At 36.8% G+C, this 18,259-nt stretch overlaps 1 protein-coding gene across 4 annotated transcripts; it reads left to right on the top strand.

The window, feature by feature from the left end:
* Positions 1-630: 630 nt before the first annotated feature.
* Positions 631-18,057, top strand: LOC116727495 (transforming growth factor beta-1-induced transcript 1 protein). 4 transcript variants are annotated; one of them, XM_032574956.1, is made up of 12 exons: positions 631-840; positions 7,649-7,699; positions 8,344-8,492; positions 8,571-8,626; positions 8,896-9,029; positions 9,843-9,921; positions 11,605-11,689; positions 12,520-12,723; positions 13,467-13,640; positions 13,731-13,812; positions 15,137-15,285; positions 16,815-18,057. In XM_032574956.1, the coding sequence occupies exons 1-12, from the start codon at positions 828-830 to the stop codon at positions 17,079-17,081; spliced, it is 1,443 nt and encodes a 480-aa protein (XP_032430847.1). In that variant the 5' UTR covers positions 631-827; the 3' UTR covers positions 17,082-18,057. The 4 variants fall into 4 exon arrangements, with proteins under 4 accessions (XP_032430847.1, XP_032430849.1, XP_032430851.1 ...); XM_032574960.1 differs by lacking the exon at positions 7,649-7,699 and adding an exon at positions 4,632-4,776 and having other exon boundaries at positions 636-840; XM_032574958.1 differs by lacking the exon at positions 7,649-7,699 and having other exon boundaries at positions 635-840.
* The last annotated feature ends 202 nt before the right edge of the window (positions 18,058-18,259 follow it).

Raw genomic sequence — 18,259 nt, 5'->3', positions numbered from 1 at the left:
CGGTCAAAGTCAAAGCCCTTCTTGCTGCAAGGCAACAGTGCTACCAACTGCGCCACGCACAGTGGCGCAGTTGGTAGCACTGTATATATAACACGGTTTTTTTGTAGCACTTTTCAAGCTTAGAAATTTTCACTTTTTTTCTAGAAAATTTCTGAGATTAATATCAAAACTTCTCAGTTGTTTTTTTTAAATTACCACCTCCTTTTATTCATTTATTTATTTTTATCCACAATGGCAGAACAATAGTTTTCAGCCGGTTGCCATGGAAACCACTCCCTGCGCTCCCACAGAAGGCAGTAAAACGTCACTAATTACATTTTCAGAACCGTAAATAAATACATTTTGATATCAGATTTTATTTATTTTCACAGAGCAGAAGGTTTTTTTACACTAACGTGGATTTTTTATTTTTTTTAAAGGATGCTGCTTGTGAAGGACGCAGTAGCTTCAGTAATAACGCTTGGTCGCAGCAGTGGTCCATCCCGCCGCTTCCTCTCAATCCGTAGTTTTCTATCCCAAATATGGACCGGGAATGTCCAGGATTACGTCTTTCTTGCGTGCGCCGGAGGGGGAATGCGGGTTTGTAACCACATTTATTTAACTACGCCTCCTCCGGTCTGAAAGTCTGCTGGTAGGCATTGGACAGGAAGAGAGTTGGAAAAAAGAAACGGGACGCCCTCCCTCTTCCTCCTCCTCCTCTTCTTGCTGCTTCTCTTAGCGGATAACGGTGTCCAAGAAGTTATTCAGGACCGAGGGAGACAAAAGCGCGACCATCAGCCATAAATGTTCTGGTTTTAGAGCGAAAAGCAGCTGGCTGTGATCCGATCATGGAGGATTTGGGTGAGTACTGTAGTAGCAGATCTTCGTTTGGTTGTAACTGGGATATCTTGAGGGGAATCTGTGGGAAGGGGCGGTCTGCCCAAACAGAGGAAATTTGGCCTCTGTTGATCCTGGCAGTCAGAGTGCAGACATGCAGGAGGCTTAAAAATAACCCATTTCAGTAGAAAGGCAGGCAAAATGTTCTCCATCAGAATTTATTCCCCTCCAACTTCTTCACTGTTAGTTTAACTGTGACGCTGGAGGAAAATTGTGCGTTTAGCCCAATGAGTTAAACATCTGTAGACTGACTTTTTGATTAAGTCTCAAGTTTTCGTAGATGAGGCTGAATGCAAATGCATGCCACACTTTTCAGACACCTTCCCAATTTTTTGTATTTTTATTTGGAAATTAAGCCATTTTATTTTTTCAGTTATTACGCTGTAGTCACTTAGATCCATTTTACCCACCACATAACGAAGCCGCCACCACCATGTTTTATGGTTTGGGTGGATTTTAACTGTTTCCTCCACAAACAGCTTTTTGTTTGTAGGTCAAAACATTTTATTTTAGTGCATCTCACATCTTCACAGCAAATATGACTTGTTATGACTTTCCTCCTCCTCCATAAAGTCTAGATTTATCATGTAGGACTGAAACGATTAATTGATTAATTGTGATTAATTATTCAAATAATCGTCTACTAATTTAATAATCGATTAATCGTTAAAGTTGTTGGGGTTTTTTTAGAACTTACACTTTTATTATTTTTACAGAGCAATTATACAGCCATACATCAGTGGTACATCACACAAGTGTTGACGATATGAAGTTTTCCATAAAATAAACATCTTAGCACGATATCTTACGACCTCACATTTGTAAACTCATCACCATACAACCCTAAAATAAGGATACACTTTTGGCAGGATAGCTAAACACCATATGCCAAAAGACAAACTTGTTGTTTTAAGAGTAAAAATACAATAAAATAACAGATTATGAACACTTTTGTTGCATTTTGCTCTTTAGAGTTGCCTTATGGTAATTTTAATAGACTAAAATAACTCAGATCAAACTAGGGCTGAATCAATTAATTGAATTAATCGTGATAAATCGATTATTGAAATGATTGTCAACTATTTTAGTAATCGATTAATTGTTAAAGTTGTTTTGGGAGGAGAAATACAGTAAAATAAACTAACACTTCAGTTGCATTTTGCTCTTTAAAGTTGCCTTATGGTAATTTTAATAAACTAAAATAACTAAGGCTGAAGCCCCAGTGTGATTAATCACAATTAATCGTGAATATATTAGATTTAATTGGAGTATACAGTAAAAATGGCCTTTTTCTGAAAGAACAACATATTCAGAGCAGTAAATGAGACAAACCTGTACAAAAAATGTATACATTTTACATTTAAGATTAAAATAAAACCTTATTTGTCAGTAAATATTTTCCTGAACTCCTCAAGTGGCAGGTTTAGCTTCATCTGGTTCAAATTCTGTATAAGTATAACAAAAAATGTCCTATTAAGCACTTTTTTCTATTTAATAATTTGTCAGTTATTCAAAAAATTAATCAACAGATTAGCCCTATATTGTATGGATGTCAAATCAAGCAGAAAGGGTTGAACATGTCGTCCTTGATTGATCAAGTGGACACCAAAGAATGTTTTTATTATGTTTTAGGCAAGAACATTTGTTCTTACTTAAAAAAAATTAACTTAATTAATTGGTTTATTTTCTTATTTGATTGTATTCCTATTGCAAAAGAAATACAGCTAAGTGGTTAACTGAATTTTTAAAATCAGATTAATCATCAAAATATTTGATTAATCATCAAAATATTTGATTAATCATCAGAATTAATTAGTTTTAATTAATTTCTATTGTATTAATGTGGTTAACTGAATTTTTCATCCAATCAATCAGCAGAATAATTGATTGATTGTCAAAAATATTCGCTTATCATCAAAAATATTTGATTAATCATCAGAATACTTGATTAATCGGTTACTAAAATTATCATTACATGCATCTGTGGAGTAGTGCACAATTAAACATTGATCTGTTGGCTTCCTGTACCCAAGCTGAGCATCTCTGCAGCTCCTCCAGAGTTACCACTGGTGGCTGCTTCTCTGATTAATCCTCTTTTCATGATCAGATAATGAAATATTGTTTTTGGAACCGAAACCTGTTTTAAACTTCTGCACAACTTTCCCTCTGACCTGTCTGCTGTGTTCCGGTTTGTTCTCTAACAAACATTTTCGCATTTTTACCTGTAAGATGCGAGAATCCTGCTGAAACACATTTCAGTTCATGGTTGCAACGTGACAACCTGTGGAAGAGTCAAAGCTCTGAAAGCCACACACAACGTGAGCCCAATAAATTACTCCACATCTGTCTGACCGCTACTGAGTTTTTCATGCACGGCCTGCTAATTCAATAAAGTCTTTGTAAATTAGATTTTAAATGATCCGCAACCGTCCTCTCCATGCATTGCCCCTGATAAGCTGTGGATGGAGAGGAAAAACACAGAGTTGCTCTGTTTAAAATCATAAAGGGATCTTTTATTTCTAGTTATTGATGTTTTTTCTTGAAAACGTGTTTAGGGAGACATCTTTCTGTGTTAGAAATAGCCCAGAGCAACTCTTCCATTTCAGCAAGCCACACAGTTCGAGGAAAAAGGAGAAGGTTTTTCTCTCTGCCGCCCATTCGCCATTTGCTTTTTGCTTTTTTCATGTGAAGTCATCGGGCACTTTTGCTTCGCAAGCAACAGGAGGGGGTGAATGGCAAGATGTAGAACATCTGGGCACATCTGGATCGGATTGCACTCGCAGAGGCAGGATTACTCGGGCGACCGGGTTGGTGTTTGTCTCAGTTTACGCCGCTTTTGTAAAACTTTCAGGGAGTGAGACCACTTGTTAGAGGGTCTCTTTGGCCAAGACAAACAAGTCAGCAGGCAGAACTAAATATGGTCATAATTCCCATTAAGAGAAGCCCAACTCCTTATATGTGCAGTTCGTATACGCGTGTGTGTGTGTGTGTGTGTTTGAGAAATGGCAAGAACCCAGCAGGCATGTAGACTGTGCACTAGCCTCCCAACACATGGCCATACCACAAGTGTGAATCATCCGGGTGAGAAGGTGACCGCAGGGCTGAACCGAGGCGGGATACGTTCACGTCATTCGTGTCTCATATCTGATTCACGCAGAAAATGTCACAAGAGTTCAAACGTGGTTCAAAACCAGTGGCGCAAAAGGTTGGTAAGCAAGACGTAGTTGCGGTTCCATTACAAATGTGCGCAAAACTTCTTTTTATTATTTTTATGGCGGTTGGCAAACAACTTATAGGTGCATTACCGCCACCTTCCAGATTGGAGTATGGATCAGACCTATTATAATCTCCCCATAATGCCCGTTCTTCTTAGAAAACAAAAAATACTGCTAAAACAAAGATGATCTCTGAAACAATTCCCTAATATCTCATTTATTTTTATTCCTACTTAAATCTCCAAGTAACACTTCTCTTTCCTGAACATATTTATTACATTCTAAAGAAATATGTGCGCAAAACTTTGAGACAAAGGGAGCTCAAGTCGCGGTCGTGGCAGCGACTAGTGGCTTTTCCGATGTCCACCGGAAGTGCCTCTGCTAGCTGAAAACTTTGTAAATATTTCGCAAATGTAAAAGCAAAAAGACATAATTCCGCAATTGCGGTGTTTCTATTAAATGAGAAACAAAATTAAAATCACACGCGAATAAGCTTGTTCGCTAGATAAGTAATTAAAGACATGCTGCCCCATCACGTAGACATAAGAAAAAGGAAGAGAAACACCGCCGCCATCTTGGAGCGGTCCAAAACAGCAGCGGTCCAAAACAGCAGCACTGCGGGGATATTTTTTTGTTCAAATCGACGGACTATTGACTTGAGGGCTTGGGTGATAACTTTTCACAAGTAAGTTCAACACATTATTATTTGTATGTTATGAATGGGATATTAGTGTATTTAAATTCGCCAGCGAAATGGCAGCTAACATGATTTATGGTGTAAAACTGGGGTTCAGCTCTGGCTATGAAGGCTAAATGAGATTAAATCTTTAAAAAAGTTTGTCATTTATTATTTACATCTAATTCTTTAAAAAAAGAAGGATACCGTTAATGTCTTATATCCACCACAAAATATAGATAACAACATTTCACTGGAATAGTTTTCAAACAAGTTTGTAATTTCAGCTGCTTTGGTTCATTATGAATAAATATGCATTAAAATAGGAGTTTAGTTGAAGTAAAGTTCTAAGAAATTTGAAGACCTCTTTATTATTGCAATGCCATGATCTTCCAACTACTTCTTGTTGTTGTGTTTTTGTTGTTTTTGCCAGTAGTAATCACGTTACTTGTGTGATCCGAAAAAGTGTCTCCATTGCAGTTATACAAAATACATCTATTTAGCACAGAAACCTTGTATTGAAAAACATATTTTTTAAAAATTCGTGTTTTTCCTTTAAGCAAATTTATTTCCGTAATATTAAGTTGCACAATTACATGGGAAATGGAAACGCAGATATTGTCAAGAGTTCATGCGTGGTTCAAAACCAGTAGCGCAAAAAGTGGGTAAGAAAAACTTCAAATATTCCGCTAATGTCAAAGTAAATACAATTTTACAGTGTGGCGTTGACTTTCTGATTTCCAACATTTATATTATTCCCATTTAATTTTAGAAATCTGGAAAAGTGAAGATGTACGGACTAAAGTGATGGTTATTATTTAATGTTAAAGTACGAGAGTTTCTGCCTCATAAAGAGGTGACATAATAGATATCCGATTCCATTTGCACTGTAACTCATTTTCAATTAACATAAAACATAAACTAAATCAAATTCATTGAAGCTTGTCATCTGTGCTTTTGGACGACGTTCCCTTGTTTTTGATCGATATGATCAGTGACAACTTGCTGACTTGAAATGAGGGCAGACATCTGTTTTAATGCTGCGATTCAGGCAGGGATTTATAATCCTTGGCACCTCACAATGCGGTAATGCAGGAAAAATCGCATCCGCCAAAACTGCTGTTTGGTGAAATTAAACCCAATTTTAATGGGTACTTTGTTGTCTGTGCACAGATGTAAATACAGCTCAGAAGATTAGAATATTGAAAGTGAAAAGTTTAATCCTTTAAGTAGTGGCAAAAAAGGCAGAGTATTCAAACAAACTAGATTTGTTCCAATGAATGGGAAACTGCCAGTTAAGGGTTAACAGTATTTTGTCAAAACTAATAAACAGAGTTGAATTATTGATGCTCACAGACTATAGAGCCCCTTGTTTAAGCTCAGTTTTACAGCAGATGGTCTGCATTACTAATTAAAAACCTGAATTATGTATAAATTGTTTCTTGGAAACAGATATGTCTAAGTTTTAGGATTGCAAGTCTTATATTATAACCAAAATTTGATATTTCTTCTTTTATTTTTTAAGTTGTTTTAAATCCAGTAATCTAATTTCTTTCAATATTTGAGACCTATTTAGTGTGTGACCTAAATTATAGTCCAATTAATAAGCAAAGTAGAAATAAAATATTTAACATATTATATAAAATTTTATATAATATTGGCATTAGCGTCAAAAATTACATTTTCAGGGTTTTGTAGCTTAAAGCCAAATCAAGTTAAGAGTGAAAATACAGTAAAATAAACAGAATATGAACACTTCTGTTGCATTTTGCTCTTTGCAGCTACTTCATTGTAATTTTAGTAGACTAAAATAACTCAAATCAAACTCTACTAAAGAATTGCGATAAAAGTCAGGTCAAATCAGGTTAGACCTATTATGCTAAATTCACATTCTGCTTCTAAAAACAGAGCAAACTCTATATATTTATTTATTTAATTTTGGCTGAAATGGCTCTCCATACAAGCGCTGAAAAAAAGATTTACTGAGTCGTTTTCCTGTCCATGTTTTCTGTGTCTGTTTCAAAAAGTAACATTCGACAGACACTGCTCCGTTACCTAGCAACCCCAGCGAAGCCCAGCTCGTTACCTAGCAGCCCAAGCCGAGTTCCAGAACATTTGTGCAGCTGGATTTTACTGCTGTATGCGCTGTACAATGACTGCTGGAAAAGACAAGTGTTTTGTTGTTGATCTAAAAATTTCAGATTTTCTTCTAGCAAATTTTTAATTTTGAAACTCAGAAATTCCATTGTTTTTTTTTTTATAGAAAATGTTTTTATTTTTTAGCATAAATTCAATCCTCCGTTTTTCTATCTACAATTGCCTTCGTAGTTTGCAGTCATTTTCACGTCTAAGTGTAAACGTTGAGTTGGGGGGCATGGTCAGCAGCAGCTTATTTGGATTTAAAGTGACAGGACCCCCTAAAACAGCTCATCATGAACGTAGCTCAAACTAGACTGAACTGAGCAGACTGAGATCTCATTACTGAAGGATGATTTTGTGAAAAAAAATGTAATGAACAAGTTTTGTTTTGTCTATCCCAATCTCTTGGAAGAAGCATATTAGGTCACCTTTAAGCTACAAAGGTGCTGTGCAGCTGCTAGCTAGCTAACTAGCTTTGTTTCTGGCAGTCAGCATGTGAGTGAGAGTGTGGGGGCGGCTGGCTGGTGTTTGGATATCAGCAGCCAGGCACTCTTCCTCCCCTGCTTCCTCTGCACCCTGGCATGCCTCAGATATGAATGTCTGTCCCAGTAATGTCAGCATGAAGACGGATTCCCGCCCTGAGCTACAGCAGATTATCCTGTCCTGCGGCTGAGCTGTGTGTTGTGTTTGCTCTGACTTTCTGCTGCTGTTTTGGTCACGCTGGCTGTCTGTCTCTCCTCAGGACTGTCTGAGCCGCCTTGCTACCCTCTCAGTCCTCGTATTGTTGTTTTTGGTACGTAGCTGTCTGTGCATGTTTGTGTTGCACCAGGCTCTTGCATATTTTTATTCACATTTATGTTGCATGTCTTTTCTTAACTTTTTTCCACTCTGAGCACCATAAAAAATTATCCAAAATATAGAATTATGATGTTAGACAGTAAGTAAGAGCAATAAATTATGATGGCGTATTAGGGACTTTGGAGATTGAAAAAAAGGAAATTTCTGCCAAAATTTTCAGAATTAACTTCAGAACCTTTTGAGAAAAAAAAACATAGAAATGTTCAAGTTTGGAAAGTCAAAAATATGCTAGAAACTTTTAGAATCTCAGAATTTATTTATTTTTTTAGAAAAAATAAGATTTTTAAAAATTTTCTAAAAACAAAAATATACTAGAAAAAAATCAGAAAATTTAAGGTTAATTTCAGAATTTCTAGGGAAAACTGTAAATTTCTGAGTTTGAAAAGTTGAAAATTTCCAAGAAGAAAATGAGAAATTTTGAGATTAAACCAGAAATTTTTGTGAACAAATATTTTTGACTTTTGAAACTCAGAAATTTCAAAATTTTGAAAATTTTGTCTCGGGGGGGGGGCATTAATCTCAAAATTAGATTTCTTCTCCTAGAAATTAACATTTGGATGCCCGCCTCCTTCCTTCCAGATGCCCTTCTTGCAGATTTGGAGAACACCAGCTCTCCTCTTCCTCGGTGTCCCGTCTTGCTGACCTCTGACCCTCCACAGAATTCCAATGCCAACTCCCACGACTCGGCGCAGGCTCGACCGCCGCCGCCCGCCTACACGCCGCAGCAGGTTGGCACTGAGAGATTTATTTTCATGTCATATTGTGTAATTTCCTCACCTTCACTAATCGTCTGTTTTGTCTCTCAGACTGTTTCTGCAGCAATGAAGTCTTCAACCAACTCCAACCCGGACAAATTATACAGGTCGGTCCGGTCTGCAGTGGAGAAGAATCTCACCTCTGATCATAATTCAACACAGCACACAGCAATAACACTGGGGATCCAGGACGGATGGATTTTAACCAAGAACAAATTTGGGCTGAATCCCATTAATCGTGATTCAGTTATCTATTATTGAAATAATTAATTTAGTAATTGATTAACTGTTAACTGGAGCATACAGATAAAAAAGTCAATTTACTGAAAGAATAATTCACTGACAGCAGTAATGTCATGCCTCCTCTGCCCCGCAGCACCGTGTGCAAACCGCGCTCTCCGCGCTCAGCAGACCCTCCGCCTGCCTTCTCCTCCTCGCTGCTGGGCGGCGGTCTGAATGAGCTGGATCATCTGCTGCAGGAGCTCAACGCCACCCAGTTTAACATCACAGGTCTGTGAGTGCATTTCCATGGGTTTACCTCAAGTTTCAGCTGTTCAGATATAGACCTCTTGCAAGTTATTGTTTAAGTCTGGAAATGTATGCATGCGCACAACGCCGGAGGGCAAAAAGACGATTCTTTTACTTGCCATCCAACTCTACGCTGCTGCGGTAGAACAATCCTGTTAACAAAATTAAACCTAGAGAATTATTCGTTTAGTGCAGTGCGCTACAGCAAATACAAGAATAACGCAGAAAAACCATTAGAGAGTAACTCAAAACCGCTTTTTTTCTCACTTTCTGTGTCGGCTTTGCTACACACAAACTTGTTGTCATAGCAACTGACAACAACGCCACTTTATGTTTCAGGATTCAACACCAAAAAACACTCAAACATTTTCCACACAAAGAACAGAACATTCAGTTTGCGATAGTTTTATATTTTTAGGTGTTTAAGTCACCTTTTTTTTAATTTTGTAACTGAACCAAAGCACATCGAATTCCACATCACATCTACATGTTAAGATTGTCATAGTCAAGCTAGCATAACTGAGCTATTTCCTTCTTTTTTCTTAATTAAACTTTTTCCTGACCTTGTTATCTAGTTGTAGTGTTGACAGTTAGTAACAAAGCACTGCATTCATTTTTCTTTTATATATCAGGCATACATTTAAGATTTAGCACCTTATATTGACAATTTAGCAGCTAAAACCAAAGGTAGTCATCGTCAGCCTGCAGCAGAGAGATGGCGGTGGGATCTAGAGCACGTGACGTTACTCTGCAACGGGTCTATACTTTAACTTGAGTGTGTAATTTTGTGTGCAGATGAGATCTTGGCCCAGTTTCCTGCTTCTAAGAAAGATGAGAGGGACAGGATCAAGGATAAGACCTCAACCTCCTCCAGGTCTCATTTAATGAATATATATTAATTGTTTTGAAATTTGTACCATGAGCATCAAACCAGAGTATCTACAAGTTTCAGTAAGTCAAATTTACAACTTTTTAAAACTTTTTTAAATAGAAATGCATCTATCCACTTTTTTCCAGTATCGGTCTATTCGATCCAATATAGAAAGACAGTAACAAAATTATTTAGAAGGTTCCTTTTTTAAAACACACAAACAAAAATGTGCTGAATTACAAATTAATTTGATAAATCTGCATAAGCACAACACATTTAATACACAAATAGCTTCACAAACTTTAACTTTAGTGTCACATTAAAATGTTGTTTATATGTGATAAAATACATGCATGCATAAACATTTTAGAAGCCTGTAGTATAAATGTGGCCTTATGAAACTAAAATTTGAAATACTAAATTTAACTCAAATTCAAACTTTTTATAATTTGAGATTTAAACTAAGTTTTGAGTCCATTATGATAGAAAGACATTTAAATTTGTTCCCAACCTGTATTTTTTTTCTCCAGCCAGATAAATTTCTGCTTCATGATTTGGAAGTTTTGATTTGGAGAAAAACATTCCAACAGTTTTGTTTACGTTGAGTTTTAACCAATCCGATTGATTAGCCACAGACTGTGTAAGCTCATTGGCTTGAATCATTTGTCTTAGGGTATAAATGACAGTATCATCTGCGTACATTTGAATAAATACATTAGGATGAACTGAATGGAGGCCATTTATGTATAGAGAAAATACCAGCAGTCCCTGAATGGAGCCTGGGAGAACACCGGGTGATAATGGCAGAGAAGGTGAAAGGTAATCTGGTAATAATATGTATAATATTTTATGATTTAAAGTGTCAAAAGCTTTTTTCAGATCAAGAAACACAGACGCAACACCACCATCCTCATCCAATAAATCTTTTACGTTTTCTAAGCTTTATTTTCAAAATTGGAAAGATAAGAGAACATGTAATCCATGTAAAGCAAATGTTAATTTTTTTTAAACGCACATAGATCCAGTCAGAACATTAATACGATGTTTTATATTTCTGTAAAAATAATGTAATGCAGGCAGTTTTTAATACTTATTTCCTTCTGAAGTACTATAATTTAAAGAAAATATTCAAGGTGCTACCAAGTGGCCACCATGCGGCCTGGTGCTGGGGAACAAAAATGATTTTAGATCACAGTCCTTGTTACAAATCAGAAGCATCCAAACAGTTTCCATTAGGCCTGTTGCAGATAGAAAAAAAATAGGAATACGTTTCTGCCAAAAAACTCAAATTTCAAGATTAATTTAAGCAATTTTCAAGTAAAAACAAGAACATTTCTGAGCTACAAAAATCAAACATTTGCTAGGAAAAAAAACATTTTGAGATTAATCTATAAAATTTTCTAGCAAAACAAGAAAATTTCTGAGTCAAACTTTTTGTAGAAAAAAGAAAATCTCGAGTTCCAAAAATCATAAATTTGCTAGAAAAACACATAAATTTTGAGATTAATCTCAGAAATTCTATAGAAAAAAGAGGACAAGTCAAAAATTTGCTAGACAAAAATCCACTTCACTTCTAAATTCTGTTTGATGTTTGAATTTCACCTGCAGAAGCTGCATATAGAGAATCCGTAATCCTCAGGCTCTTCTAGATCCGACCTAACGTGACGATTTGTCTTTTTGTTCCAGCTCTTCTAAGCCTTCAGCGACTTCAGCCACCATGGAGTTGGACAAACTGATGGCTTCACTGTCTGACTTCAGAGTCCAGACGACGGTAAGTTACAGACTTCAGGGAACATAAAGGAAATTAGAAAACTAAAACCGTTTTTAGCTGAAACAGTCGATCGATAGCTGGTAGATATTCCTTTTTAGATGAGGTAGGAACTTATTTGCATCATTTTAAAACAGTTTTGGATCCAGCTGTGAGATATAAACAAAGCCCAGATGTTTACAGGAAGATTCCTGCACTTTTCCAAACATCCGTGGTTTTCTGAGGATGAAGGTTAAGGATCTGTTTTAGAGTGTCTCCTTCAATCTGAGGTCAGAGTTCAGCTTCACAGACCAGACTTAAGGGTGAATTCACACCAGCTTTATTTCATTTGCTTTAATCAAACTGTAGTTTGTTTGTCTAGAAGTCTGGTTTGCTTGGGGATATCTGAATGCATAATCAAAGAAAAAAATTAACTCTAGTGCGGTTTGAATACACATGTGAACGCCATGCGGACCAGAGACTGCTCCAAAAGCAGGAAATGGACTACAGCGCAGGGCATTCTGGGTAATTATAACTAAAACAAACGTGTGAGTCTAGCGCTAGCCAAAAAAATGACTCAAGAAGAGAAGAAGGAAATCCTACAATCGCTAAAATCTGACGCTACTCCATTTTTGTTTACATTTTGGGAAGAAGGAAGTTATGTTCAGTGTCTTGTACTGAGGTTTTTGTGTCATTCCCTTCAGTCTTTTTTGGCACAGTGCCACCACTGGTGAGGAGGGGAATAGGTTTTTTCAAAGAGTTTGGATTGTTAGACACAGTGTGAAAGCGAACCGCATCAGCTGAAAATGTAAGACTGTCACCCTTAAAGACGATTGTTCTTTGCCTTCTACCAGCCAACTCCGCCTGTCAGCCAAGTGGTCACCGCACCGCAGCGGCCCGCCACCCCGCCGCAGCAGTCCGCCGCTCCAGCCCAGCCCACACCTGGAGGCTCACTGGACAGCATGCTGGGACTCCTCCAATCAGACCTGAGCCGACAAGGAGTTCAGACGTCCTCCAAGGGAAACTGCTCAGCCTGCCAAAAACCAGTCGTAGGACAGGTGAGCGACTTTACTGACCTTTCACATTGCCATGTGAACCACCAGTAGGGATGCAAACAATTAATCAGCTTATGATTAAATGTCAATAAATGGTTTATTAGATTAAAATGAGTTCCAATCGATTAATGACATCTGTTAAAGTTTCTGTTAGTGTTGTAGCTTGGTGGCCATCCAGCAGAGGGCGCCGCTGGTCGTGTTTAACCGCAGCCAGCTGATACAAGATGGCGGCTAAACCAGAACAGGAAAGAGAAACGGTCCAAACAGTGTCTAGTGTAGGGTGAAAAATTCACTCTGTGGTTCTGTTTTCAAATAAAAACTCAACAAGGCCCTTAAGTTTCTCCTTAATAGTGATTTTTTTTTCAGCCGCACTGCATGACGGAGCAACAACTTCAAAAATTACTGACATGCTTTGAAGCGAGGATGGGATGACAGATGATCAGGGCCATTTTAGATATAAAAAAGGAGTAATTTTTCACTAAAATAAATCAGAAATTTCCTAGATTTTTTTTTAATTTCTGTGTTTCAAAAGGGTTTTTGTAGAAAATTTCAGAGATTAATCTCAATATTTCTGAGGGGTTTTTTTTGGCAAAAAATTACTCTTCCTTTACATCTACAACGGCTCACAAAACTCCAGTTTTTAAGAAAATGTTCGCTTATCAGTTAATCAGCTTTAGTTTAAACTCGTTAGTAGATGACCTTCACTCTTACCAGCAGCAGTAAAGCCGACTGTCCGTGTGCAACAGGTGGTGACGGCGCTCGGGAAGGTGTGGCACCCGGAGCACTTCGTGTGCACACAGTGCGAGACGGAGCTGGGCAGTCGCAACTTCTTCGAGAAGGACGGGCGGCCATATTGCGAGTCGGACTACTTCACGCTCTTCTCCCCGCACTGCGCCAACTGCAGCAAACCGATACTGAACGTGAGACATAGAACCACATTTTTTAAAAATACAGATCTATAACGGTTAGCTACAGCTGTTTCCCTCACCTTTGTTTCTCTGTCTGTTTAGAAAATGGTCACTGCTCTGGACAAGAACTGGCATCCAGAGTGTTTCTGCTGCGTCAAGTGCAGCCGCACGTTTGGAGACGAAGGTAATCGGAGAATGAAGCGACATGAAGCAAGAAAAAAACTTATTAGAAAGAGTTTAAAAGAAAATCTTAAACATTTCTGAGGTTTTTTAGCTAAATTTCAGACTCTGTGGACTAAAAGAATCAAAAATAGACCGCCTGTTAATGTGGATTTTGCATTACACACCAGACTCTGTCTGGACCGTTTGTCTTTCCTATTTTGGAATGGCCGCCATCTTTAATTCTGAAACGACTTTGGTTAAGGAAGACCGGTGGCGCCTTCCGCTGGATGGCGGCCAAAGTACAACACTGAAAGAAGGTGTAAGCGGATATTATTAATCTATTTGAATCAGTATTACTATAGTCAAGGTTTCCCCCAGAAAGCTATCTAAACCCGGTGGTTGGGCACTAGGGCAGTCATTCATCCAGCAGCACGTCGTGTTTTTGAGTTACAAAATGGTTAAAGTTGACAGGAAATTTGAAAATATCACCTGATAATTATGTGTTATTGAAAGATCAGAAGATTAACGCCTGAACACCAACTATAAAGTCTTAAAAAATGCAAATATTTTAAAAAGTCTTAAATAAATAAGCAATGCTTAGCCTGGTGGGAGCACAAGTAAAGCCAGGTGGCCCGCCAGGCTTATAATACACAGGAGGAAACCCTGCAACAAAAACTGAAAGTGAGAAAACAGTTTTGACTGAAATAAATAAAAATTGTAATTTATGGGGAAAAACTGTAACCAACTGGAACTTTATAAAACTAACTAAAATATACTGAAATTATAACATAGCATCCTTTGTTTTTGTGTTTATGAAGCTATTTGTTAAATAAAACTTGGACTGGTTTTAGATCCATGTAGGGGTTTTAATATTTCTGAAAGCTACAGGAGGTTCCTTTTTCAAACAGGCAAACACAAAACATGTAAACAAACATTTAGAATGATTATCTCACTTTTATTCGCTATCCTTTTAGCATAAATGCTACCTCATACCTTCTGATTTTAGTTAGCTGCGCTATGCTAGCTTGAGGAGCAAAGTAGCTTGATCAACTTGACTGACATCCAAATATTTCAGTAAATTTTTAACTTATATATTATTATTATTATTGAAATATAGTTTAGATTTTCTGATAAAAATAATCATGCGCCCCCTGATGGCCTTCTTTTGAAAACAGTGGACTACAGCATACTTTTAGCTTTAATAAGAAATAAATAAGTAAATTGTGTTAATATTTTTGTTACAATGCAAGGTGATTTAAAAAGGGTGCACTGTTTTTCTCAGCTGTATTTAACCTTTTTTTCTTTTTCAGGTGGCATTGTTGTAATTCTGTGGTTTCCTCCTGCAGGTTTCCATGACCGTGACGGCCAGCAGTACTGTCAACAGTGCTTCCTGACCCTGTTTGCCTCCCGCTGTCAGGGCTGCAGCGAACCGATTCTGGAAAACTACATCTCAGCTCTGAACTCTCTCTGGCATCCGCAGTGCTTCGTGTGTCGGGTGAGTTTTTGTCATTTAATCAGCAGTGGACCACCGATAAAAACCCTAAATATGACCTGAAATAATAAATGAAACAATCTAAAACAACAACAAGCTTTCAGTTTGGACCAGTCCAATTTATTTTCTTATTTAAACCCTTTTAATTGTCAATAACAATTAAGTTATTGATTTGTCTTTTTGTGTTTTTTTGCTCTTTTCACCAAATCAGTTGATTGATTTTCAAAGAATTTATTTAAAATTTGCACTAAAAATCTGCAAAATGTCCTGAAAATGGTTCAATAATTCCCTTCAAGCCAAAGTGATAATCCAGTGTGTTATCACTTTAAACTGCATAACTTTATTAACACTTCAACCAGTTAAAGTTAAGATGCACTAATTTTATTTTTTGGAGATTATTATGATTTTAATTAGTTATTGAGTTGTGAGGTGATTTTTGTAGAATTATTCATAAACAGACCGATAAACACGGAGCAGCCATGAATACACATGAAAAATCAGAAATATTTGTGTTTAAATCTAATCCAAAATACTAAAATTCTAACTCTAAGAAATATTTTTTCATTTCACTTATAACATAGTAATAATGTCTTGCTATGCGTAAAATAATGCTAGTAGAACATTTTCATCAATATTAAGGAATTTTTATTTTTAAACCCTCCTGATTACTAAGTTACATTCCATGGGAACTTCGCCGTTACCTAGCAACCCCAGTGAGGCCCAGCGGGTTACCTAGCAACCAAACCAACTGTAATCTATTTATATATTGTTTGTACAGCTTTTGCTTGAATGCTACTCTTTTCTTGAGTGTGTATAGATGGGGTTTTCATTATAAGTTAGTTTTATTTTTTTGTGACTTTTTATTTGTCTGATTCAGTTAGTTTTAATTAGTTTTTAAGAGTGTGTTTTTATTTGTTTAAAATTTAGTTTTTATTAGTTATAGTAGTACTTTTAGTTCTTTCAGACTTTGGTTAATTCTTAGGCGCAGAATTCAAAAACATGGAAAGTATTGTGATTATGTTTACATCGATTGGTTAATCAATACTCAACAGAAGATTACATTTTCAAAACATTTATTCAATTATTGTTGAACCCTGATGTTCCCAATTTTTGCCGTCGCCATTTTGCGCGCGAGCAAAAGGAGGAAAATAGAGTGCTGTAATTTCCCAACATCTGACGTAAACTGCTTGTTTGGGGAAAAACAATCAACTTCACATCAGTTCGAAAGGCTGATAAATACATTCATAACACAAAAACAAAGGATATTACATCTGTAATTTTAGTATGTTTTAGTTAATTTTATAAATAGACAATATAGCTACAGTTAGTTATATATTTCAGTTACAGTTAGTTAAGAGTTTTCCCCCATAATAATTATTTCAGTTAACGAAAATGTTTTCTCAATTTCAGTTTTTGTTATTTCTGTAGTTTTAGTTATCTATAATAACTTTGCTGTATTTTCCGGTTATCGATTATTTGATTGCTAAATTAGATTAATCACGATTAATCGTCACCGCTCTGCCTGCCTCCAGGAGTGCTACAGCCCCTTCGTCAACGGCAGCTTCTTCGAGCACGAGGGCAAGCCGCTGTGCGAGGCCCACTACCACCAGTCCCGCGGCAGCATGTGCCAGGCCTGCCAGCAGCCCATCCTGGGGCGCTGCGTCACCGCCATGGGCGCCAAGTTCCACCCGCACCACCTGGTGTGCCAGTTCTGCATGAAGCCGCTGAGCAAGGGCTGCTTCAAGGAGCAGGAAAACAAGCCCTACTGCCACCCCTGCTTCATCAAGCTCTTCGGTTAGACGCCCACCGCTCCACGGACCGACTCTACGGGAGACAGTTAGGGCCACCAATTAAAAAAAAGTACAAAATTATGACTTAAAACTGACTTTTTTTCTTCTCGGAATTCTGACTTAAATCTCAGAATTCTCCCTTTAATAGAAATTTGACTTTGAAATAAGAATTCTGATGTTAATTTAAGAATTCTGACTTTATTTTCAGAATTCTGATGTCAATTTCAGAATTTTGATATTAATTTCAGAATTTTGATATTAATAGAATTTTGTTGTTAATTTCAAAATTCTGACTAATTTCAGAATTTTGATATTAATAAAATTTTAATGTTAATTTCAGGATTCTGACTTTGATTTCAGAATTCTGATGTCTTCTCAGAATTCTGACTTTAATCTCAGTTTCCTATCTTTTCTCTCAAAATTCTCATTTTGTCAACCTGTGTATGGAAAAAAGAGAAAAAAACAACTGAATAAAAAGTCAGAATTACATTTTTTTTTCTGGTGGCCCTAATCCTCTTCCGTGCTTCGCTCATCCTCTGTATCCCTGAATAAAAGCAGATGCTTTTTCTACATCATGTCTCGGTTATTTAGTGCAGCAGTGAGGATGGAGTAGAATCAACCAACACAGCACATAATTAGTTTTTTAGAAAATGAGATTGAGACGAAGCATGTAGTAAATCGATGCTAAAAGTTTCTCTCAGCCATAAAATTTTATCTTTTTTTTTGCCAAAGGAAGGAAAGAAGCAGATTAAATGTATTGCTTCAGTTCACGAGGTTAAATGTTATGAAAGAAAATTCCTTATAATATATTTGCTTTTTTATTGCCTCAAGTACACACTTCACTGCATTTGCATTTATGTATTGTTTGTTGATTGCTAAATATGTTTACGTAAACTACCTTATTTTTAAAGTCAGGTATCTTTCACTTATTGCTCTATGCAAAATGTCAGACGCGTTTCTAGAAATAAAAGAAGTTTTTATGATGTTTTGTGTTTCTACTTTATTATTGTTTTATATTGGCTGAATTGTCAATTCACTCCATGTGTGTCCATTTATAAATAAAAAAAAGTCTCATTATGGTTCTCCGCAGTCGCTAGAGTCAACAAGTACATTTATATTTTGTTTATTTTGAATATAAAACCAGAATGAAAGTAATTTCTTTGCATTTCGATAGGCAGTTATGCTAT

This window comes from Xiphophorus hellerii, chromosome 10 (assembly GCF_003331165.1).
Source record: "Xiphophorus hellerii strain 12219 chromosome 10, Xiphophorus_hellerii-4.1, whole genome shotgun sequence".
In the NCBI taxonomy this organism is placed as follows: domain Eukaryota; kingdom Metazoa; phylum Chordata; class Actinopteri; order Cyprinodontiformes; family Poeciliidae; genus Xiphophorus; species Xiphophorus hellerii.
This window is presented reverse-complemented; position numbering and strand designations above follow the sequence as displayed.

Excerpts from the sequence above, each read along its gene's own strand:
- LOC116727495 (XM_032574956.1), top strand. Across the intron at positions 8,627-8,895 it reads AACCCGGACAAATTATACAG|CACCGTGTGCAAACCGCGCT; the intron begins GTCGGTCCGGTC and ends TCTGCCCCGCAG. Across the intron at positions 9,030-9,842 it reads CACCCAGTTTAACATCACAG|ATGAGATCTTGGCCCAGTTT; the intron begins GTCTGTGAGTGC and ends TTTTGTGTGCAG.